This window comes from Cervus canadensis, chromosome 23, assembly GCF_019320065.1.
Source record: "Cervus canadensis isolate Bull #8, Minnesota chromosome 23, ASM1932006v1, whole genome shotgun sequence".
Taxonomy (NCBI): Eukaryota; Metazoa; Chordata; class Mammalia; order Artiodactyla; family Cervidae; genus Cervus; species Cervus canadensis.
The window spans coordinates 1,348,622-1,372,316 of record NC_057408.1 but is presented as its reverse complement, the minus strand read 5'-3'; the positions used below and the strand labels follow the sequence as shown (position 1 = coordinate 1,372,316).

The 23,695-nt window shown below is 42.2% G+C and overlaps 1 protein-coding gene across 8 annotated transcripts in view; it reads right to left on the bottom strand.

Annotated features, from left to right (window-relative positions):
* Positions 1–1,979: 1,979 nt before the first annotated feature.
* SLC14A1 (solute carrier family 14 member 1 (Kidd blood group)) overlaps positions 1,980–23,695 on the bottom strand; it is a 52,105-nt gene continuing 30,389 nt past the window's right edge. Inside the window, exons 1-11 of one of the 8 annotated variants that reach the window (XM_043444433.1) lie at positions 22,825–22,896; positions 22,114–22,177; positions 20,046–20,257; positions 16,772–16,925; positions 16,004–16,193; positions 14,685–14,813; positions 12,841–13,033; positions 10,806–10,953; positions 10,467–10,601; positions 5,663–5,712; positions 1,980–4,021 (exon numbers count right to left, since the gene is read on the bottom strand). In XM_043444433.1, coding sequence (XP_043300368.1) covers positions 3,848–4,021; positions 5,663–5,712; positions 10,467–10,601; positions 10,806–10,953; positions 12,841–13,033; positions 14,685–14,813; positions 16,004–16,193; positions 16,772–16,925; positions 20,046–20,192 — 1,320 coding nt within the window. In that variant the 5' untranslated portion in view covers positions 20,193–20,257; positions 22,114–22,177; positions 22,825–22,896 and the 3' untranslated portion in view covers positions 1,980–3,847. Of the gene's footprint in view, positions 4,022–5,662; positions 5,713–10,466; positions 10,602–10,805; positions 10,954–12,840; positions 13,034–14,684; positions 14,814–16,003; positions 16,194–16,771; positions 16,926–20,045; positions 20,258–22,113; positions 22,178–22,824; positions 22,897–23,695 lie in introns of those variants that run through there. The other 7 variants (XM_043444432.1, XM_043444435.1, XM_043444434.1 and 4 more) reach the window with 7 other exon arrangements.

Below are 23,695 nucleotides of genomic sequence, written 5' to 3'. Positions count from 1 at the left end.
ACACAGTCTTGTCTGTCATCATGGATTCTCTCCAGTGTGCTCTGGACATATAGGCACTGTGTGCTGTATGGTGGTGCCATGTACCAACCAAGGCAGGAATGTTGGCACCTGTCAAATAGTCATTCCTCTTGCTTTTGCTGCAATATGGCGGAGCGCACCACCTCTGCAGTAATAGAGGCTGACAAGTGTCCTGCATATAGAAGAGGCATGCCAGATGGCTACTTTCTCAGACTCCTTTGTAACCAGGACTGGCCATATGACCCAGTTCTGCCAGAAGGACTCAAGTGAAAGTATTTTTGGAGAGCTCCTGGAAAAGATTTTTCTCCCTGATAAGAGAGAAACATGAAAGAATGACTCTCTTGCAGCCCTGGTTGCCTTCTTCTTCTTGATGAGGTTGTGACGTTTGCAAATAAGGCAGCTACTTTGGAACCATGAGGTAAAAAACCTGGGGATGTAAGTGAAGCTGTCTGAGGATGCTGAGACTGATGATGGAAAGAGATCACATCTTTGATGACATCATTGAACAACTATGTGGAACTTGGAACAGAACTTCCTACTTTTAGAATTGTTTTATCATATGGAACTCTGTGAAGCTACAAGCCTTCTAATGGTCTGGGGGGGTTGTCAATGCAGGTTTAAGAAGGATATTAAACTCTAAAGATTAAAGCCTTTTGGAAGAAAGGCATTAGATAAAGGGGAGGCTGACAACATTTGCATGTATAAAACCTCTTTCTGTATTAACACTTGTACTTAGTTGCTTAGTCGTGTCTTACTCTTTGCGACCCCAGGGACTGTAACCCACCAGGCTCCTCTGTCCATGGGGATTCTCCAGGCAAGAATACAGGAGTGGGCTGCCATTTCCTTCTCCAGGGGATATTAATACTTAACAACCTCAAAAATACTCTTGCAAGCTTCTTTGTAAGAGGCCCCCCTTGGAAATTCCTGATCTCCTGGAACTTAACCTTCCATGTCAGTGTATTCCACAGTTATCAGGGGTCTGGGTAACAAGAAGATTGGGACCTGTAACTCCTAAAGGAATATAGTATCTGGAGTCTTTAGCGAAAGAGCCTCCAAACCTTCTGTCTGTTTTCTGTGCTGAGTGCTCAGTTGCTCAGTGGTGTCTGACTCTTTGCGACCTCATGGTCTGTAGCCCACCAGGCTCCTCTGTCCGTGGGATTTTCCAGGCAATAGTACTGGAGTGGGTTGCCATTTCCTCCTCCAGGGGATCTCCCCAACTCAGAGATCGAACCCTTGTCTCCTGCATCTCCTGCGTTGGCAGGAAGATTCTTCACCACTGAGCCACCTGGGAAGTGATTTCTCTGTTTTCTACCTCATACCAAAGGGGGCAGATCACTCTTATAGATTTACTGTCTTGAAACCAAATGTGGGAGTGGTTTTGTTTTGACAGAGGGCACTCCAAGGGACCAGCCCACTGTAGCCTCCGTTTGTTTCCTGTATGGGCAACATTTGAAACTGGTTGGACTGGATTTCCATTTTTACCATATTTTCTTTCACACATGCTAAGCTTGGGTGAAAGGAGGCAGAGACAAGCACTGACATTTATCCTCAGAGGATAAAACATTCTAAACAGCAGTTTATCCTGGAACACTGACCCTTGAGGCAGGTCATGGCCCATGGTCAGTCCTGATGGGTACCCAGGGCCTGTCTGGCTCCCAGAATCTTCTTCTCAAAGTGTTAAGAGCATGCCCTGAACATCTGTGACTGTTCTCAGGAATGCATTCTAATTCTTGAGTGAGGAGACCAATGGGTACTTGAGGGGCTATCAAGGGAGAAGAGCTCATAAATCAGAAATTGAACAGGGTTTTCTCAACCATGCATCTGGTGCTATTGTGAAGTATAAAGAAAGGAAGAAGGATTCTAGTATTAATACATACATACATACCTATGCATGTGATTGTTAATATGTACAATAGCTATAAAAGACATGTGACTTAAACAAAATTTACACAAAACTGAGCTGTGAGTATAATTTATTCATATTCTTACATAGAAATTTACTATGCAGGCAATAGAAAAGAATACAAATGCCCCCTAAGAAAATCAATAAAATATTGCTAAAATTATTAGGATAATACTTAGTAACAAAAATAGCTTGAGAAAATGAATACTATTTAGACAACTTACAAGGTTTGAAACTGTTCCTATTTACAAGTCTGTGTGAGGGCATGGGAAGAAAGTCAGCCCACAAGGGCTTTCATGTGAAGATGGACTTGGAGACAGTAGGAGTCTCTGGCTAACTTAGCCATGCACAGGGTCTCCAGGGCTGGTGATCTTTGGTTTGCTTGCCTTTTTGTCCGTCCCTTCCTAACTCTTATTTCTCAAATTCCCTAACAAAAGAGATTTTTCAAACACTGAAAATTTAGTTTTTCCACAAAAATATACATGACTCTATGACAGTTGCAAAGTCATAGTTTCCAAAGGTCACAGGGTTTTTAAGTTGAAACAGTGTTTTCCTGAGAAAATGAAGAAGTGAACTTTTCTCTAAAATAATTGTAGGTTTACTTCCCTTCTGTTCCTATAGTTTGCACTGACTATTTCAAACTCAAAGAAGAAAAAACCTTTTAGGATTCCAATTTCACTTTCCAATCCTCTAAAATTCCGAAGCTTCCCACTGCTGTATTCAGCATGTTCGGTTATAGAATCTTTACAGGACTGATAGCTTACACAAATGAAGCAAAACTAGAGACTTTTTTAATCTGTATTTCTTTCTGGTGGTTCAAATACCATTGGTTTTTGAGTCAGAATATTGTGAGTGTTTAGAAAATAGTGAATTTTTTTTAAAGTAAGAATTAAGCAACTTCTAAGCACTCAGAAGCAATCTGACATTAACTTTCAGTCTTTGTAATACATGACACCCTTAGATGAATTGAAAATGTGGCTTTAAAGGGCCCTTGGATGTTGATGATTTGATATTTGATCCCCTGCTTTTGTGGCCTTTACAGAATCAATTTAGGGAATAAAGTGAAAATAGCTATGCTGAATATTTTAGAAAAATTTAACTTTTCTTTAATATCTAGGAACTGATAAAGCCAGGACTTCTTTTATTTTACCTCACTGAAAACAAATCCATTCTCACAATAAAAAGATAATAAGCTACCTAAAAAAATCCTTTGCAATAACCAAGAAAAGTGACAATACAGAGTAATTTTGATGGACGGGATCCCATTCTCTCTCCTGCAGCTCTGCCAGCCTGAAACAAACCCACCATCTCCTGTAAGAGAATGTCACACACATATTGGACAGCGTGGAGGCCGTTCTGTTGAGGAGCTGGGGAAGGAGTTCAGTGATGGGCCCTGTGATGTGGACCACAGCCGTAATGAGTAACTTGCACTGATTTTAAATATGCCCAAAGGCTTATCTGAGAATCCTAGGCTGACTTTGATTTTGTGACTGTGAATTCCATTCACTTAAGGCTTATAGAGATTGTAAGAGATTGGTTTTATAGAGATGAATTTTTAATTAACACTGTTAACATCATGTACAATCAAACACTAAGAATATCAATAAATATCAATAACTAGCTTTGGTTTTCCTTCCTCTTTTTTTTGGAACATTCTGACTCTATAAATATAGTACAGTCTTAGTGCCAGTGCCCCACTAGGCTTTAAAATTCCACAGCCAGAGCATATCACCTTGGTGAGTCTTGTGACTTGTTTAGGGATGTTCTGGAGTCTGAAAGAGATACAGAATGAGCATAAGAACACATCACTGATGGTTTAGTATGAAATTTGTTACTAGTGAAAACAACAGTTTTGAAGCTCTGGAAGTCCACTGGGGCAGCTCGTCAGAAATGACTTGTGACCATGGCTGTGGATGGCGGTTGTGTTCACAAAGAGCCTTGAACCGTCCTTTTCCTGGATTGTAGGTAGAAGATGCGGTTTTCCTCAGGATAAGTGACTTTACTGATGGGCATCTTGTAGATGTTGGGGTTTTTTGTGGTCAGCAGGAGGAACAGTAGTGTGGCCAAACAGAAGGGCCAGGTGCAAGATGGCAATCCGACCTGGAGAGAGAGACAAGCCACACGTTCCTTTAAGATCCTGTTGGAAGGCTAACTCGCACAAAGCGCAGACTTCACACCACTGTCCTTCAGCTCAGGAGACAACTCTCTGGGGCACGCCTGTGGACTCCACTTGTCCCCGGGGAGACTGAGTTTAAGATCTCAGGATGTTCGGCCCCCGAAATGTCAGCATGCACTCCTTAGGGATGATGCATGCCCTGCCCTCCCTCTTACACAGTCAGACTTCCTACAGCGGATGTGTAAAGATGGCACTTAGCTCCTAGAGATGATACTTAGCAACCACCAATAGCTCCTGACCACGCATCATGTCCATGAGGCCGTCTTTGATGAGTCCAGCCCTCTCTCCCCTTGGCCTCCGCCCAGACTAGGTCTTGGACTCTACTTGCTTTACTTCTTTTGTTTCATCTCTCAAACAGACTCTAAACCCCTTGAGGGTAGCTCCTCCTTCTGTGCGTCCATGACAACTCAAGCAATTCTGAGCACACACCATGTACTTGGTTAGATTTGGCCGTATAGACTCCCCACCCCCCTACCCCGGGGTGTGATGGTACCCAAACTTGACTGCATATCAGAATTATCTGGAAGAGCTTAACAAAACACAGATAACCAAGCATCATATAAGATCTCTACCAGAAATGCCAAGGTACAGGGCCCGAGGATCGGGATTTTTCAAAATCTCCCTAGCTGACTCTGTTCTGTAGCCTGCCCAATTCTGGCTCACAGGCCAAGGTCTGTAAACTTTTGCTGGGGTGTGAAGGGTCGCCCAAGCTCTAAGGCACCCCATTATGCCTGTAACAGGGCTTTGACATTCCACCATACAGATAACTGTGTCTCCAGAAGGACCCTCCCAGGTCAGCTCTCTGTGTTGCTGTGAAGAGGACTAGATGTGGTCCTGCCCGCTGGCAGCCATGACCACAACTGTATGGATGGAGTTATCAGGAACTGGCCTGGCATCACCTGCAGTAGTGGGTGAGGAAGAGAACTGAGAGGTGGGGGGCCCCAGAGCAGCTGGGGGCACTGGGCTCCTCAGGGGAGGGGAAGGAGAAAGTCAAAGGGCTGGACAGTACTGAAAAGGAAGGAGAAGTGGCCAGAGGCACTTAATAGGCGATGATTTTGCCTATTATATAATTTAGGACAGGGGTCTGAAAAAGTCTCACTGATGACTGACTGGGGATTTTTTTAAAAAAAAGATTATGGGTATGAAAAACTCTTGGCTTAATTAAAAAGAAATCTGGATCTTCAGCCAATTATCCTTTTCCTTCCTTTTCTGATTTCTCAACCTCTACATAGTCCCAGTTTTCTGTTTAAGTAAAAGATATTCTAAAGTCAACTTCTTGACCTTCAGAGTTAAAGTATGGACTTGATAATATACATGCTAAGTTTCACTTCTTTAAGACAAACAATCTGATATTTTTAGCAAGCCTGGCGATTATAGTTTGGGCTAAGGTTTACTGTGATGCTGGAGGGAAGATGAGGACAGGTGGGTCCAGAAGATGGACTACAGTGACTATCTGTGACGCATCCTGCCCTGGGATGCCATTGAGGTGGACTTCAGGAGAGTTTCTGTATCATTGAAAACTGACCAATCATGCTGATGAGAAAGTGAGATTAAAGCAAACTTACCACAGCCATGAGGTGTGACATGCTGGCTCCCAGGTAGGCAGTGAACAGGGCTATGAGGAAAAAAAGGGAAAGAAAGAGTGCTTGGACTCCTTTCAATATAAATCCCTGAAATGTAAACTTGTGCATTTCACCAGTGAGCCCAGCACCCTGGTTACAAGTCTGAGCTTAGAGTCAGCAGCTCTGGGTTCGCATCCAGTCTCCACCCCTTAGGAGCTTGGAGCCTCCACTCAAAGCCCCCATTTCCTCACCTGTACAAGGGGGTAATGGAAATCTTGCTCTCAAGGGTTGGTGTAAGTGTGAAGGAGGGTAATGCTTGGGCTTAGTACACAGAAAGTACTCAATAAAGGTAGCTTTTCTGTGGTACTATTTATTTTTTTGCTGTTATTGCTAATATAATACTTAAGGAAAAGGCCTTCCACAGTAAATACATTTCCCCATTATTTTACCCAAGCATAATTAAAATGAAATTTATGAATGTTCCTTGAGATAACACATAATCTCACGGCATCTGGGATTCTCAGATCAATGGTTAGAAATCACAGTTAAAAAAAACCGTGGTATATGTGTATAGAAGGAGATGGTAACTCAGAAATCAGCAGAAACTGAACACAGACCTAGGATTCCTCTTTGTATTAACATTTTCCCTAAAACTGTTAAGGTCGGCATACATGTCAATGAGTTAACATCCTGTGTTTTTATTTCCTTTGAGCATTAATTTTTAAAAGTAGGTAACTTGAGTATATGTATGACCTTCAACGTAAAATAACAGAAACAAAGATCTCAGCTAGCTAACTCTCAATTCTTGGGCCCAAGGAGACAGGGAAGCCTGTATGTTTCCCAGACACCACCTGAAGAATGACCTTCTTATAATGGCCACATGGCCAAATGGGCAACCAACACTCACTGTTGAACACACTCACCATCTGGTCCTCATGTCCATCAAGAAACACATCTGCTACTTTGGGGAGTTGGGTGGGGTGGTGGGAGAGACTCTATGATCTTCTTTTACTTTACTATAGATTTCCATCCTTTTATTGATATTTTATCTTTCTATCCTGATATTTTTTGTTCAGTATTATACCTTGTTCTTTCACATATGAATTGTCTCATGCTAACAGGAAAGGCTCATCTTTGGAAATGGTCTGGGCTTCAAATCCCAGCTCTCCCATTTTGTTTGCTGTAAAACAAATCACTGAACTAGGAATCTAGTTTCATTGTCTCTAAAAAGGCAGCTGGAAGAGGTTCTTTACAGGGAGTAATGAATCTCAAATGAAATTATGTATTTTCACAAGCAGCAGCTATAAACTCATCTCTGTCATCATAGGAAGGAGGTACTGCTCTGAGCAGAAGGACTGGAAGATTTTTTCTGCTTAGCTTGGATAATTTCATCCCTACCCTCCCCATTTAGTTCATTCATTCATTCACTCATTCAAGAAATATTCACTAGCCACTGGCTAAGTATGGAGATACCCTGTCCCTGCTCTCCTGAGCACCGGCTCTTTTATGACACTCCCCGAACACACGAGTCCTTACTGCATTTCTCTCCCAGGAGTACAGTAGCTTAATACCTATTAGCACACTTTTGGTGCTCAAGTCTCACACCGTTATGCTCTTTCAATTCCATGTTGCTTTTGTTTCTATAGTAAGAGTATCAGACTAGCTAATAGTTGTTGCCCATCATTAAGATGACCTGAGTTGGGCTGGGAAAGCCTTACAGTAGAGGTGAAGTTCTGGACATCATGGTTTGGAGGTGATGCCCCTAACAGTGTGCTGAGTAGCTGAGGGAGAGAAAATGCCCTCCAGAGTGGAAGGGAAGACTGAATCCCAGTTCTTCATAGACAACATCCCTCCCCACAGACCTCCATATGAAAGTCCTACTATGATAACCCAACCTGTAAGAAGAGATCCAAAATGTGTTTGCAGTTTGCAGTGATAAAATAACAAAATTGAAGAGTTCTCTGGCTGTGCAATTTCTGGCTTAGGGGCACAGGGAAGGCAACTATACCAGGCCTCTGTCAGAGACTCCTATGTCTGCTTCCTGATAAAGCCACAGGAGTTAATAAAAGAGGAGCTCTATAATAAATGTCTTTATTTATTTACCTTGGCTGACAAGCTTGATCTTTTGTTTGGTGATATGGGCAGGCAGAAACTTGCTGTGCATTTTAGTGTGAGATCTACTTTACAAGAGGGACTGGAGGTCTGTCTCAAAAGTTTATGTCCAAAGATAAAAAAGACTGATGACTGTGCCCCGTGTGGATGAAACAGCACTCCCACACACTGTCAGTGGCACGGGAAATTCATATGGCCTCTGTGGGGTGCATTTGGCATCTACTGAAAATAAGGGGAGCTAGGATTTTGGCACCAGTGTCTGGGCTCTTAACTAATTGTATACTGACTTAACCACTGTACTAATAAAGAAAATCCAGATCTATCCAAAGGAAGGTAGGTATAACAGATAAAATAAAGGCCCTCAAAGATGTCTATGTCCTGATTCCCAGAACTTATGATATGTTACCTTACATGGCAAAAGGGACTTTGCGGCTATGATTAAGTTAAAGATTTTGAGATAGGGGATTATCCTTAGCCAAGTAGATACAATGTAATCATGAGGTCCTTATAAGAAGGAGGCAGGAAATTTCTATCTAGGGAGTAGGATGAAGTGTTTTCACCTTCTGCTTTATACTCTTCTGTATTGATTGAATTTTGTTTGTTTTGTACAACAGTCCTATACTACTATAAAATTACAGAGAGAAAACAATGACAATATCTCAGCTTTGGGGAAACACATTTGTAAACATCTTTGTCTTCTCCTTTTCCATGATCTGTGAAAACACCTTCATAGACCTTATCAGCAACTTCTGTGACCAACACAGTTTTTGCTTGATCTTTAAGGATGTGCTCAGGCTGTCCATACACTGGCCCAGACCATGCTTTGCAACAACTAGAATTCCTCCTCTTACTTTTTAGGACTTACAGAAAAGCCACCCTTTCTAGGAGGTGCTTTTGGATGATTCTGAATTGTACTGTTTCCCCCAGGGACTCCTGGCCTGTGAGTCTCTTGGTTCTTCATCATGTGGTCCCCACGGGCTTCTCTTTCTTACTTGCCCAGCTTCTGCTCTCTGTACACAGGAACCACCTAGGATCTAAAGCTTCAGAACCCCTAGCTCTTCCTAGTACTGTCTAGATTGTACTATGAATGTTTAGTACATAATTTCCACTACTACCAATAGAGAAAAAATAACGGTTTGCCCCGGAGATAAAGGTTTGAAACCTCAGACCCATCTCAGAATAAAGAGTTTATCCCAGGTGAGCTCAGGAAGTCACATAATCTGTCTCTACTTTTCTCCTTTGCCCTAAGCTTGTAAATAAGTGAGCAAAAGGTTTTGACAGGGCTTGTAGGTGAACTGTAACATATAGTTACAGTCGTGAAACTATAAAGAAATTTACAAAATAACATGTGAATGGCAACTCCAGAGCTACCTGAGTTTTGTTAATCTTGCTCTACAGCATCAGATAATCAAAATTGAATAAAGCCTTAGAAATCCTCGGTCCTATCCCACATCCTGCTCAATGCAAGAACTCACTCCAAATCCTGCCTGACACACGGCCCACCACGTTAACGGCTGGATTGATTAATGGTGATAAATCCAGCCATTATTGGATAAATGGTGATAAGTCATCATTCATCCAACTAATGATTGATTAGTTTGGTGATAAACTAAATCTTGTCAAATATTTCCATGAGATTACAGAAATTCTTGCCTGTTCCAATATCCCTCCACCCCTTTGTCCCCCAGGAAGCATCATTCCTTTCATTCTAGCATGTTATCTTACATACTTTTAACTTGTGTTGAATTAGGGATGCTGGAAGCTATGGGGTGAATAAGCCTCTCGTTGCAATGGCATGGGAAATGCATTAGCTTTTCAAATCTAAAGCACTTGAGGTCTGTTTTTACCTAAGGGTTTGAATGATACTGAAGAGAGGGAGAGTAGTGTAGTGGGAGTAACTCTGGAAGTTGTTAGCAAGTATGGACTCTGGGTTTACATCTACCCTAATGGATGCCTGTCAGTGTATCCCTTTCTCTGCCCTTAGAACTCCAACAGTAAAACGAGGAGGATGCTATGGAACTCTCCAGAACCCCTTCTAGCTCTGACAGGCTGAGTCTGGCCTGGAGCTCAGAAAGGATTAATATTACAGGTCTCAAAATGTGGTCCCCAGAGGAATAGCTTCAGCACCACCTGGCACCTTGTTAAAAATGCAAGCTCCTCCCCCGCCTCCCCTGCCTCCCCTGCCTCCCCGGCCGGCTCTAACAAACAATGAGTCCGGGACCGGGGCTGGGCCCCAGCAATCTGGGTTTTAACCAGGCTTCCAAGAAATTCTGATGTTTGCTCCAGTTTGAGAACAGCCATATTAATGTGATTCTCTAAGGGCCCATTAATACCACCCGACTTACCAGGAGAACTGACTATATTTAGCTTGTTGTCTTTCAGTTTCTTGGGTCAAACCACTAGTATGAAGAACACAGGACAAGTTGTTTCTATCCCCCACCAAATACATATTGTAAAATGGTTAATATGACTCAGCAGGCTCTCCAGTCTTCAACATGAGCATTGAGGTAGGCAGAGCAGACCCGGGTCCTCCCTGAGAGGGGAGGCCAGTTGCCCTGGTCACACATACTTAGCAGGTATCAGGTGCTCAAACTAGAACTCCAGCTCTAGTTTCTCAGAGTCCTTTCTTATTGTTTGTCCTGGATTTTGATACCACAGTCACGAGCAACTTTTCCCAAGTTCAGGGAATACTCACCACAGGCAAGAGCCAGGAGGTGGGTTTGCCAGGTGAGGGCCATGAACGTTCCTCCAATTGCAATGCAAGCCAGAGAGCTGTTGAAACCCCAGAGTCCAGCGTAGATGTTCTCAAATGGAGCTGCAAGACTGAGTCCTGTTAGGGAAGACAGGAAGGGTCAGAGCTTTGGACTAAAGACAGGATGTTCTGGAAGGAGCCTGGGGGTGGGAAAGACATCCGAGAACTCCCATTGGTCCCTTGGAAGCAGACCTTTAAGAAAGGTCTGGAATGTAGAAGATGCCTGAGACAGTAATGTGGCAGAGGCAATGCTCAGTATCTGGGAGCAAGTCTTACACTCACCTGCTATTATCCCCAGCAAGGACCCGATCGCAGCATGCAGGCACATGAGTGGGGAGGAGAGGAGGATGGCGCCTAGGAAGATGGCCCCTGTCCATGGATTATCACAGCCATATATCTGACCCACACCCACGGGCAGGGACTTCAGCAACTGCAAAAACGATTTAGAAAACACGGCCATAAAAACGACTGGACAGAAACCCATAGGACACCCACAAACACAATGCAATGTTATTTTAGATTTAGCATATCTTATCTTTCAAGATCAGAATTACTAACATTTATAATTCTCTCTTGCTCTACAGAAAAATCTCAGTCGCTTTATCCCCAGAGATACACCAGCCCTCCCTGCTGACCCAAAGTCAGATTATTTTATCAACAGCTCAGAAGCAATTATTGGCAGGTTCATGAATCAGGGCAACATTTACATTTCTGTTGCTAATGAGAACATTCATTAATTAAAGTTTTTATTTTTAAAAATTTATTTCTATTGTATTTTAAAAACTAATTAAAATTCTTTTATTTTTTTTAATCTTTTTTTTTTTTTTTTAGAGAGCATGTATTAATTGAAACCAAGATAGCTTGTTCCAGTTTTCAACAACTGTTAGTCCTTAGAACACAAAAATATATTTAGATGTCATAATTATAGCTTTCTGGCTGAGTTCTGAACTCAGATAATGTGTTCACAGAATGGGAGTTCTTAGGAAGAAGGCACAAGGTTTGAATCAAGCTAACAAATGGTTTAAATTAAAATAGCTATGTAAGGTTAATAGCTTCTGTATTGGGCAGTTTTGGATAGTTCAACTGATCATACTTTTTCCATGGGTAGTCCTGATAAATTTTTAATTTTCCTTCTGAGTTATTTCCAAATACTGCCATTGATTTTCTGTACAAAAAGCTAAAGAAAAGGCTATTTGAACTCCTCATGCTTTGACTGCCCAGCAAAGAGGACAGCAAAAGGGGTTTAATAACCTGATAGCAGGAAAGACAGTCTCTTGACACTAAAAAATGTAAGGTTGGTCTTCTTCTGATTTCAAGTGTTGTCTTTATTTTTTAATACTTGAGAAAACTTAGACAAATTTATTAGATAAACACCAATACAAAGAGCTGGAATTTGATTTGGGTCAACCAGGCTTTTAAAAATAGTGCTATCCTTATACATATTTATAGTGAGATAAACAGCATACATCCTAGGAGAGTGGTTCTCAAACTCTCACCCACATCACTATTTGGGGAACTTGTTAAAACAGATTCCTATGGAGAAGGAAATGGCAACCCACTCCAGTACTCTTGCCTAGAAAATTCCATGGATGGAGGAGCCTGGTGGGCTGCAGTCCATGGGGTTGCAAAGAGTCAGACACTACTGAACAACTTCACTTTCACTTTCACCATAGCTAAGAAGAAATTAAGTAGACAGAGTCTTAAAAAAAAAAAAAAACAGATTCCTAGACTCCACCCCAATGATTATGATTTAGGGAGTCTGAGATGGAACTTGTATTAGTATTTAAAAAACAATGATTCTGATGCCCCTAAAGCTCAAGAAATCTGAATTACCATACATATTCTAGGAGATCCACCATCAGAAAAAGCAAAATAGAGAGGTTCTGCGATGGGATCTAACAGTGAGCAACCAGTTCTTTTGATTGGGGAAGGTAGGTCAGGGAGGACAGGACCCCAGCCTGCAGGCCCCTGCTTCAAGGGCTGGCCCCCATTGGACACACCCACTCCCCCGAAATAAGGGCAAAGTCTGGAACAAAGTGTCTGGATTCCAGTGGAGCTATACTCTGGAGTTAGCACTGCAGATGTTAGGAAAAGAGGAGGAAAAGTTAGTTTTGAGCATGTAGTCCTTTAAAAAAATCCCTTAGAACCCAAAGATTTGGAGTAGAACAAATAAGCTTTTAGATGGCAAGAGAAAGTGGCAAGGCTACTCCAGAGCTGAGCCTCTGTAAGGTCTGATGTCCACCAACAATTAACCAGGAGGTGTCTTCCAGAGCCCAGGGGAGGTGGGAATGGGATATAAGAAGATAGTGTATCTTACCTGCAGGGCACTGAGGTCAGGCCAGGTGACATTGGGAACTGAGGTGACAGGTGTGATCAAGGTGCTTGGGAAAAATGGATTGTAATGTCCCGTGGCAGAAAGGTACATTGACAATGCCATATTGAAGGGCAGAGTGAAGACAGGGAGGTCCCATTTGCTGAACACGGAGCTCAATGCACTTGAGAAAATTGGACTAAAAACAATAGAATGGAAGAATAGGCATGTAATAAGCCATACTGACAAATTGAATATCTATACTATAGAGAGGCTTTTTTCATTAGCAAATAAGTCCCTAAAGTGTTGAGTTGGCAAACTTTTGACAGAGAAAAAAAAAAACAAAACCCAAACCCAAACACACCTGATATAAATCCTATCATAGAACAATTCTTACCTAAAGTAAAAAGTCAACTCTCAGTTTATTTGGCTTGTGGAAAATTATGCTCTGGGGTTGCTCACAATGAGTTATAAATCTAGGTTTAAAAATATTTTTGAAGCATTTAAGACATATGAAAAGAATATTGTCTAAAGAGTTAAAGCCCCTTGTGTAAACTACTTGACCACGTGCCCTTCCATCCTCACCAGAGGCAACCTCAATCTCGAACTTAGTCCTGAAGGAAAAAGTGTAAACTCAGGAGGGCAGAGTTTTAAGTCCTTGAGAAGTTGAACTGTGTGACCTTGGGCAAGGAGGTACCCTCAGCTTCCTTGCCTGTAAACTGGGATGTTGGATTAGATGGTCTCTGGGCCCTTTTTGTTCCCTCACTTGTGGACCCAGTCAAGGAGCCATCACTTTGAAGTTAGAACCCCAGGTTTCCTGAACTCGGGGGAGGGGGTGTGGGTGACCCTGTGCAGTGATACCTCCGGCCCTTGAGCCTGGTCTTCAAAACAGGTGGGAAGTTTCTCCTGAGGGGTTGGCTGTGCCAGCGGGTTCTCCTCCACACACCTGTGGCTGCAGCCAGGGGGGGTCACACTGTCCATGGTTGGCTGCGTCTATGTAGCCAGACGTCTCATGTGTGTGGATGCTAGCATTTTATATTTGGACTATATCATAGTAAGAAGGAAGTGCTTGCTTAAAAAAATGATTTAAGACAGTGTCAACATAGAAACTAGTTTGAAGGGTTTAGGGTTAAAAAAGGAATAGGATTTAGTAAAGAATTGCTTTGAGGGGGACAGGGGCAGGTGGGTAAGGGGGGTTACATAGGGACAGTGGTTCTCAGAGTGTGGTCCCTGGATCAGCCACGTCAGCACCACCTGGTAACTTGTTGAGATGCAGATTCTCAGGCCCCATCCCAGATGGACTGAATCAGGAAGCCTCAGGGAGGGAGCAGCAGTCCATGTTTTAACCAGCCCTGCAGGTGGTCTTTATAGTGTGCCTGTTCGAGGACTCCTGATGCTGGGGAGGGGTTCTCAGCTTTGGTTGTACTTTAGAATCCCCCAGGAGCCTTCAAAACTCCCAGTGTCCTGGAAACTCCCCAAACCAATTACATCAGAATGTTGCTGTAGGAGAGGGGCGATGAGGTGTGAGGGGAAGCCACATGCATCAGTATGTTTGAATGCTTCCTGTTTGCAACAGATATATCCTGAATCTAAATAAAAAAGATAATTTTCTAGACATTGCCTTATATATAATATAAAATTTACCACTTAAACCATTTTAAAGCATTCAGTTTAGTGGTATGAAGTATGTTCACACTGTTATACAACCATCACCACCATCCATTCACGGAATATTTCTCATCTTACAAAACAGAAACCTTGTACTCACTAAATAATAACTCCCCCCATTCCCTCCTGTCCCTTATACATTTTTTTCCAAAAAGGCATTTTGAAAATCAGGTACAACTTACCAAGTCATGGACATGGCAGATACAGGGAATAACAGCCACCAGAAATAGTTTCCCTTGTCTGAATAGATAGTCATGAGGATCCCCACCAGGGTAGCGTTGTAGCCCTGGAGCCCTGCTGTAATGGCGGACCTGTGGGCAAGAGGCACAGCTTAGACACCTCCTGGGTTGGCTGAACGTGCCCATAAATACCACTTGTAACTTCCAGGTAATATTTACATTTGAAAAAGAGATTATATTTAGGGTTTTATTGCAAAGTCTCTAGAAACCAAATACTAATAAAAGCATGAAACAGTAAAATGTACATGGATAAAATACAAATGTGCATATAGAACAACCCTTACAGAGGCATCATAGCTAAGGAGTAGAGAAAAGGAAATCAGCAAGCCAACATAGTCTGTTTCCTTTTAGCCTTTCCTTCCCAAAGTTATTATTTCTTTTGAATCATTAGGGTCTTTGACTTGAATAGAGCTTTTATTTGAAACTCTTCCCTAAGTCTGATTTTCTTGCTGAAAGGTGTAAGATTCTTGAAACGTAAATTCAGTTCCACAGTGTCTTTGATTTTATCAACACAAGTCTTCCAACTTAGAATATATTTTCATCTTCTTGTTCTTCCCTTTTGTTGTTTCCAGATATACATTTCCAAATTATTACAAAAAAAAAAAAATCCCTTTTACTTGGCAAACTATTCCATTTAACTATATGCATCTTTAGCATCTAATTTTTTCTTGGGTCCCTTTCTTCCCAGCATTTAACATCACTTCCAAATGTTGTCCTATGGGTTAAGTTTCTACTCCTGGTCAAAATGGTACCTTTTCATAACTGGGGACTAAAATTTATCTTTCTGGAAGTTGAACTAACCTTTTCACTGTCTAGGAAGAATGAATTTGCTAAACTAAGCATGGAACTAAGATATAATGGGTTTAGTGGAATTATTAAGCCACTAAAACTTTTCCTGAATTCATATGCATTTTTTTGCCCAAATAAATAAAATGCTGATAATAAATAACTGATCGATCATTAAAGTAGACTCCCTTTGGACTGTAGGGTCTTATAGCTTAGTTATTATTTATAAGAATTACTTATAGCTTAGTTCTGGTAGCATGTATTGCCCAAAAGGATCTGGCTGCTTATTCGGGTACTGTGAATAAGAGGCTATAAATGATTTCCTGACTGCTGACTAAAGGCAAATATAAAGCATTCTGTGGAATAAAGGTTGATTCTCCAGGCGAGGGTGGGGCTTTATCACTATTGCCCAGAGTCACTGGTTGGCTCCTGTGTTCTTTGAAGCAAGAAGCAGAGGCTTGGAGGGACATGCTTACCTGTCCTGACTAAGTAACAGGGCTGTCAGGGTGGAGACCACTGTTCCCACGCAGCCATTGAGGGCACACCAGGGATTCTGGACCAGGAGTCCCACCAGAATCAGGATTCCACTGATGGGGTTGCTGACAAACACAACTTGGGATATCCCCCGAAGAACCCAGTCGACGAACTGGAGAGCCTGGGGTTTATCTGGAAGAGATGAGATGAGCAGAGGCAAGGAAATGGTGGGGCAAATGGGGCTCCTTCCTGAGTCTCCTTCCCAAGCCTGTCCTGAGCAAAATCCCCTCTGAACAAGGTGAGGCTAACTTTGGATATTCCTTGAAACTTTTTCTCTGAACTCTTTCCCCTTTAGTGAGCCCCAGATCCCAGAAAGCATCCAGATCTGCTTTAGTGACCCCCAGATCCTCTTTCTGCTCAGTCCACAATGTCCATACTAGAACCCCAGTTCCAGAAAGCACTGAATGGACTTATTTAGTGTGCTTAGATGTTTAGACCCGTAAGCCAAAGGAATGAATTACTAAGAGTAAAATTTCAGTTTTTAAGTACCAAAATTACAAGGTGGAACTAGGTACCATCCTCTGACATGAACAGGATCAGTGTCTCCATTAAAAAGAAAAAAATGGAAGAAGTTCTCAGGTTAGAAGATAAAAAGTTTAAAAAAATGGAGAGAAAAGTGATAGAAGATAGGGGAATATAACTAAAGATTTGACTACAAGAACCAGCAGACCATTTCCCCCAATGCCACTTCTCCAAGGTGGCGTAAATACCTTTAAGCCAGTTGGCAAATTCTTTCATGTCACCAGTGATATAGCCAAGTGCCTTGGGGAAGCGTCTTCTGCCTCGACCTTGTGGAGCCTGATTTCCACCCTGGTCCAATTTAACTGCAGTGGGGTTGTCATCCATGGATGTCTCTTCTGGCTCCTCGAGGAAAGGATGGAGCTCATGAACATCTTAATGTAGAACCCTTTGGACTGGCCAGTGTGGGACCTGACCACAGTAGCCACACAGGATGAGTTTGAAGGCACTTCATCTAGCCCATGACAATCCCACGAAACTAAGAAAGCATCATTTTCCTCTTGAAATATTGTCAGGAAGATTATTATCAAAACCCAAGCCCCATACTACTTTTGTCATCGCTATTTTTAATGTCACCATGAGAAGGTTCTGGTCTTTAATTTCATAAGGTTCAGTTTCTAGCTCAATGAATATTTACTGAGTACCTATATCCTACACTCAAAGAGCTCAGTCTAGTGGGAAAGAATGAAAAATAGTTAATTTCAACATAATGAGTCAGAAAATGATACAGAAATAGCTACAATCAAGTACTTAAGCTTTTTGCTCCAATGAAAGGAGCCAAATGTCAGGTTACAAAATGATGCTCGCTAATATAGACCAACCAGCTACTTTCTAAGACAAGCAGCCATTTTAGATGCAACTTTTATTTTACAAAAACAGGCTTTGTTTTAAAAGTTTGAAAGAGAAGAAACGTTTGTGTGTGTGTTGACATAGCCTAAGAACTGCACCCTGCCCTGCCACCACAGTATTCACTTTCCAGCTCAGAGACTACGTCCTCACATCAGGCAGCTGCCTCATATATTTTTTATTTTTGAAATTTGTTATTTAAGTGTTTAAATACCACTTAAGTGTTTATTTAAGTGTTTAAGCAAAATCATTAAATAAATGAAATATGCAAATCAACATAAATATGGGACTATATATTTATATACATAATATATACATTATATATTTAGTATGTTCACTAAAATATTGAGAATTTGGGCTATATCATTTAAAAATATAATTTACTAAATCTAAACTAGTAAAAAAAAGACTGGCAAAATAATCTTCCACAAGGATGTAGAAAATGGGAAAAGTGGAAGTGGGCTAGCTGCTGAAAACCAAAGGATTACATGTTAAGAACGGTGCACTGTAAGAGGGTACAGGGCATACTCATGGTAAGCACGCCTCAGGGAAGTGCTAACAGCATGACCGTGACTTGTGCTTCACAAGACTCTTCACTTCTCATGTTGCGTGTGCAATAACAAAGAATCAGCATCATCAGAATATTATACCCTGTAGACAAAAGTGAAGGTTTCATGGTGCTGATGGTAGTATAAAAGAGTACCAACGACATCATCCCAGAGGTAGGCAAAAGGAGAGAGACCATGGCAAAACCACTTTGAGTCTGCAAGAAAAGCAAAGAGCCCAGCCAGGCCAGTGACAGGAGGGGAACACCCAAACCATCAGACCCCAGGAGGCACAAGTGTGGAATGTTGAAGCCACAGGCACGTAAGACATGACCAGGGAAATACCCAAAACCCATGCAGTTAAACCAACTCGTCTTCTCCCTGCAACCAGGCTGTGAATAAGGGTTTCTCACGCCTATTTTGGGTTCCACTGTTTTTCTGTTTACCATACCCAATGAAAAGCTATTAAAACCCAATTAACAGATAACAAAATCTATGACTTTTAAAGTTTTTATTTTTTGCAATTCTGATTTCAGTTTTGGCTTCTATTAATCCCAGTACAAAAGTCAATGTAACTCATTTTTTATTGAGTCACAGTTATACTTCAATTGTATTATTTCACTGCCAAATAACCATTCTGCTTTTAAACGATGGTCAGCAATTCCATAAAGTAGAAGCTGTTTATGCAATGCATTCTAGACCAAGGTCATTTTGGTTTGGCAAAACAGTGATAGAAACCTGCATTTGTGAGACTTCCAATGAACCTTTGCATTAAGAGATTCTTAAAATGGAAACTGCTGGAGGTCAGGAACCAAAGCTACATTTATGTGGAGCTCAGCTGGCCTGAAGTTAAAGCAATGAAACCCTTTTGAATTATTAAGAAATTATAAAAAATTTGGGTTTTATTTCATAATCTAACTGATAGCTATCATTGATTTTCATTTATCTCTCTTTAAATATCATAACTGAAGATACGGCTTGGTAAGCCCTTTCCTTAGCTATCGTGACCCCATTCTCAAAGCCACACATCCTATGAGAGGCATCAGGCTCCAGTCCAGGCAATGACAAGAAACTGCCTTGAGTTTCTGTAACTAGGTAGATGCAGCTCTACAGAGGCAGCCCTGAACGAAAACATTAAAGTGGGCATTTTCCATCAAGTATGGAAGCAATTAGGTACATGGGTTATCCCAGGGTGGACAAATTCGTGTTCTCAAAATTCCCAGCATTTATTTATTTATTTTAGAGGGTTTTCAATACATCATCATCTCAGAGATTTTGGAGATACGGATATGAAACCTGATATTCTAACTGGCCAGGCACGACTGAGAACCGGACTGGCCAGAGTTCCCTGCCCAGCCACCTGAAGTTGGATAAAGATTGAACCATTGATCTGAATCTTCAGCCCAGCATGCAGAAGACTTGCTATGCTTTATCTTTCTAGCATCCATATATTGGGGTGGGTGGTAGGGCTACCATGTAATAGAGGGACAGACCTTCTCATAAGTTGATTCCCCCAGGAATCATTTATTCTGGACTGAACACTATAGAGCTCTGGGAAGCCTGATTACTCGTTCCAGAACTCAGGCATGAGAACTGGTCGTGAGAAACCAGTAAGTTAACAGTTGTGGTTCACCCTAGGATTTAATCATCTACACTCTTTGTATTTCTTTAGGGAACTTTAAAAGTCTATATATCCTAATTGGGTAGGCAACACAAAATGATGAAGCAGGAACTAAGTTCAAACTTCTCGAATCTAAGTAGGTCATTAAATTTCACCTGAAAAGACAGGACAAGAAAATGTAAGGAACGAACTCTATAAAATAGAAGCAAGATAAATAAAAATCCCCAGAATACTTTTTCCTAGCTTTTCCATGGTTGTCAAAAATCTGCAGCACAAAGGTCCAACATCTAAACCAAGACGAGTGTGGTGTGAGTTTCTGGACCAAGACCCCTATGCATCAGGCTTAGCCCAAGCTGCACTGCTCCGCAGAGAATGAGGACCCCACTTCCCAGGCTTGGTTCAGAAAAGACACAGCAGAGTCACAGAGACAGAAGCTGTACAAAGGTAGCATACCTGTTCTGCCGGCCCCTGGACCAGGGCCAAGGTTAGCCAGGGGGAGCCTCTGTATGCTGCCTCACCAGTTTTTTTTCCAAAAGGGCCCCTCCAAAGAGGACCAGGATAGGCATCATCAGCAGCGCCAATCAAAGACCGTCCATTCATCCTTCCTTTCTTTCCATACACGACAAAGGGCAAAAATACGTGAATCAGCAGAAATCGTGCCCTGCCTGTGATGTAAAATGCAGGGTTGAGCTCTCCTAGGGGGTTCCTGGGGATAGGAGACCTCAACAAAGAAGGCAGACTTCTCCATCAGCTAGGGCTCCATCAGCAGAGACGATGAGCTGACTGCAGATACCGAATGTTCATTTTACTTTGCTTAAAACAGAAGAAAAAACTGGCAAACCATCCCGCACAGCGACCCATGTACGGGTCTTGTGCTGCTGTCTTTCTCCACTGGCAGGAAGCTGACAGGTCTGAAGCCTGCTCCAGAGGGAGTGGTGGGCTTCAGGCTCTGAAACACTTCAGGTGAACTGTTAGGGCTCCATCTCAGGGGATGGAGCCACAATTTCCTTCAAACTTAATCTTTACAAATGTGAGAAGGGGAAGACCTGGTCCAGGTTCTATTTTCTGTAAAAAGATGCTAGCCACACTTGCATAGCAAAAGCCCAGTCTAAGAGACTGCTAAATGGCATTATTTTCCTTCTATCTGAATAAGAATTGTTAGAAATTGGACATCAGCTTGTTAATAATAAACAATTCATAGTTATATTCAACAGGTGTGGCAACTTTTTGTTTCCCTTAAAAAAAAAAAATAGAAAAAAAAACTTCCATTACTTCCAAGGATAGCATTCTTCCTTTAGAAGTTCCAGAAAAGTCATATGTTTGGTATTTATTTTTTTCTTCCTCTTTAATTACTTTCTTCCATTGTCTTGGTTTGAAATCTGAAAACTTAACAGTCTGCTAGAGTGTTTCAGAAAAATTCATAATTGTGGACAACTTTACTGACATGTCTTTGGAAAAAGTTGTGCGTGCGTGCGTGTGTGTGTGTGTGTGTGTGTATGTGTGTGTATGTTTATCCATGGTTAAACAATCTGGCTAACACCAAACAGGTGGGTTGCATTATGCATACTTTTGCTTGACAAAGAGCAACATTAAGAAACCCAATAATGGGGCTCTCATATTTAGTTTAAAAGACAAAAAGAAAGAAAGAATGAAAGAAAGAGAGAAGAGACAGGCAGGACTGTCACATTCCCCAGGCATGTTTCCCCATCACCAATATCAAACATGTCTCGGAGAATGACATCCTTGAGCTCAACATTGATATTTTCTAAGAGCCAAGAGAGAGAAGGAGTTGGAAGAGCATATCGTTCAAGCCTTCATTTCATAGAGGAGAAAACTAGAGTCCAAAGTTTGGACCATCCACGTTCACTCCGCAGATCAGCCTTATGGAACAGGTAAGCCCCGGTGGTTCCTTGTCTTCCAGGCTGGAACCATACACTCTGAAGTCCCCAAGGGGGCGTTAGGGCTGTGACATAGTGGACACAGCCTGTCTTCATGGCCTCCCTGAGGTAACCCTGGGGAGGGGGGTGCTGAACAACAGCAAAGGTTATTTCACCCCATGTCCTTGCCAGAAGCAGTGACTCTTCTGACAAACATCTCACCATGCCCCAAAGTAAGCCTCACTCCCTTGTATCACGGACATATCCACAACAAGGCCTGTGTGTGTTGAAGTTAACATCCTGAGAATATTCTAAAAGCTACACCCAGTGAGCTTACAATATAAGTCAGAAAGTACTTTTCGTAGCCCAGATCACTTAGCGCCACAAAGCAGGACTCATCATTCTGAAATATCAAGATTTCAGTTCAGCAACGTTTCTTACAGGAAATACAACTCATTCTATTGTCAGCATATATTAGAAATTTGTATAAGTAGAGAGCTCGGAGAGTCTTTAATTTCTATGCCTCAAGTATCACTTTTAAAAATAATACAAAGTTTAGGACATAGACATGGAAGAAAGCATATAAATATTCATGCTCTATCATAATTACGAGACTTCAGCATTGACATTTATGTGATACTTACAGAACTCGTTAGGTTAGGCAGTTTTTGAATCTAAGCTGTGGGAAGTGTTCAGCCTTCTCTAAAACTGTAATGGGAAACAAAGAAAATGCTGTCAGGTATCCTGTCTCCTGATTAAAACACTCTCTGCTCAGAACACCCTCCCTTTGAAGCCTTGAGGCCTGAATTCCACGACAGAAATTGTAGCTGAAAAGAAGTTGCCAAATTTGTGCTTGCAGTGTGACTTGTTCTCCCAAAGGGTGTTCTAGCATCCTCCGTCCAGCATGACAGTACAGGCAGGATGATCTGGAAAACCATACTTGGAAAGGGCCATTCCCAATACCCACTTTTTTTTTTGAGTCGTACTGATAGATCTCCAATTTTACTTATTTCAAGAACACAGCCTCAAGCTCCTATGCAGCCTCAGTGAGCTCAGGGTCCTTTAGCACCTCAAGTGGACTCCTCGCTGAAACCCTCTTGCACTCAGAGCTCTGGGGCCGATCCTCCCTGCTGCAGAAATCATGAACCAAGACACTGCTCTCAAGCATCCAGGAAGAAGCCTGTGAGTTGGGTAAATGGCTTGCTAGTCTACCAGAACTCTAATTTTGTGCTTTTACTCAGTTCCAATCATCTGAAACATATATCTCTGTTAAAAAGAGAAAAATTAGAGAGGTCTAAGGAGACAGCCCTCCCACCATGAACAGTTGCAAATGAACAGACACGGGGAGTACTCACATAGCAGCTGGCTTCCCCGGCAGAAGGCACTGGCTGATAAAGCCTGCTGGGCTCTATTAAAAGGGAGGTGCTTCGGAGGAGGGTGCTGGGGGAGGGACCCAGTGCTTTTATACTCAGGACCCACTCTGCATATCTGTGCATCTGGCTGTCTCCTCCCACTTCAGGCCCAGGGCCAAAGCACTGCCGAGGAGCGCGCCCCCTGCCCTGGACCGTCTGTCTGTCTGTCTCTGTTCTTGACTTGGTGCCAGCAACTTTGCCATCGTTTCTGGGGCTTCCCAGGTCTTTGTCCAGCAACAATCCTGCTCGAGCTCCTGGTTGTCTTCCCCTTGCAGTTTCCTCTGGAGCCTGCCCTCACCCTGGGATGTTCTGGGGAAGACGTGTAACTGACAAGGATCAACAGTGTCACTTCAACTGAAAACCTACAGACCGGTTGCTGCGCTGCAGACTTGGTAGTTAAGTGGTAGCTCCTGGGTGGAATGTTCCCTTAGACTTGACATGGTTTCTGCACAGGTGTCGGAAACCAGAAAAGTCCCGTGGAGTGTGGGATGAGTGTGGGATGAGCGTGGGGAGAACTAGGGTCCACAATAATTTTCTGGAGACCAACCTGCCCTTTTCCCCAGTGAGGAGGGAAATAAAAATATAAATGTTGGCCTGGAATGCCCCTCTTTCCAGGTGAGAATCCCAGGACAAACTGCTGCCTTTAAAATTCAGGAGGCAAACTTTCTATAGCAGAGGTATCTAAAATTCAAGTGAAAAATCCCTTTCTTCTTCATTTTTTCCCTTAAATTTCAATCTTGTGGCCTTTTCTGAGATCACGAACAGAAGTGACATGAACTGTGGTGTGCTTCTAGGAGCACGCAATTTTGAAAAA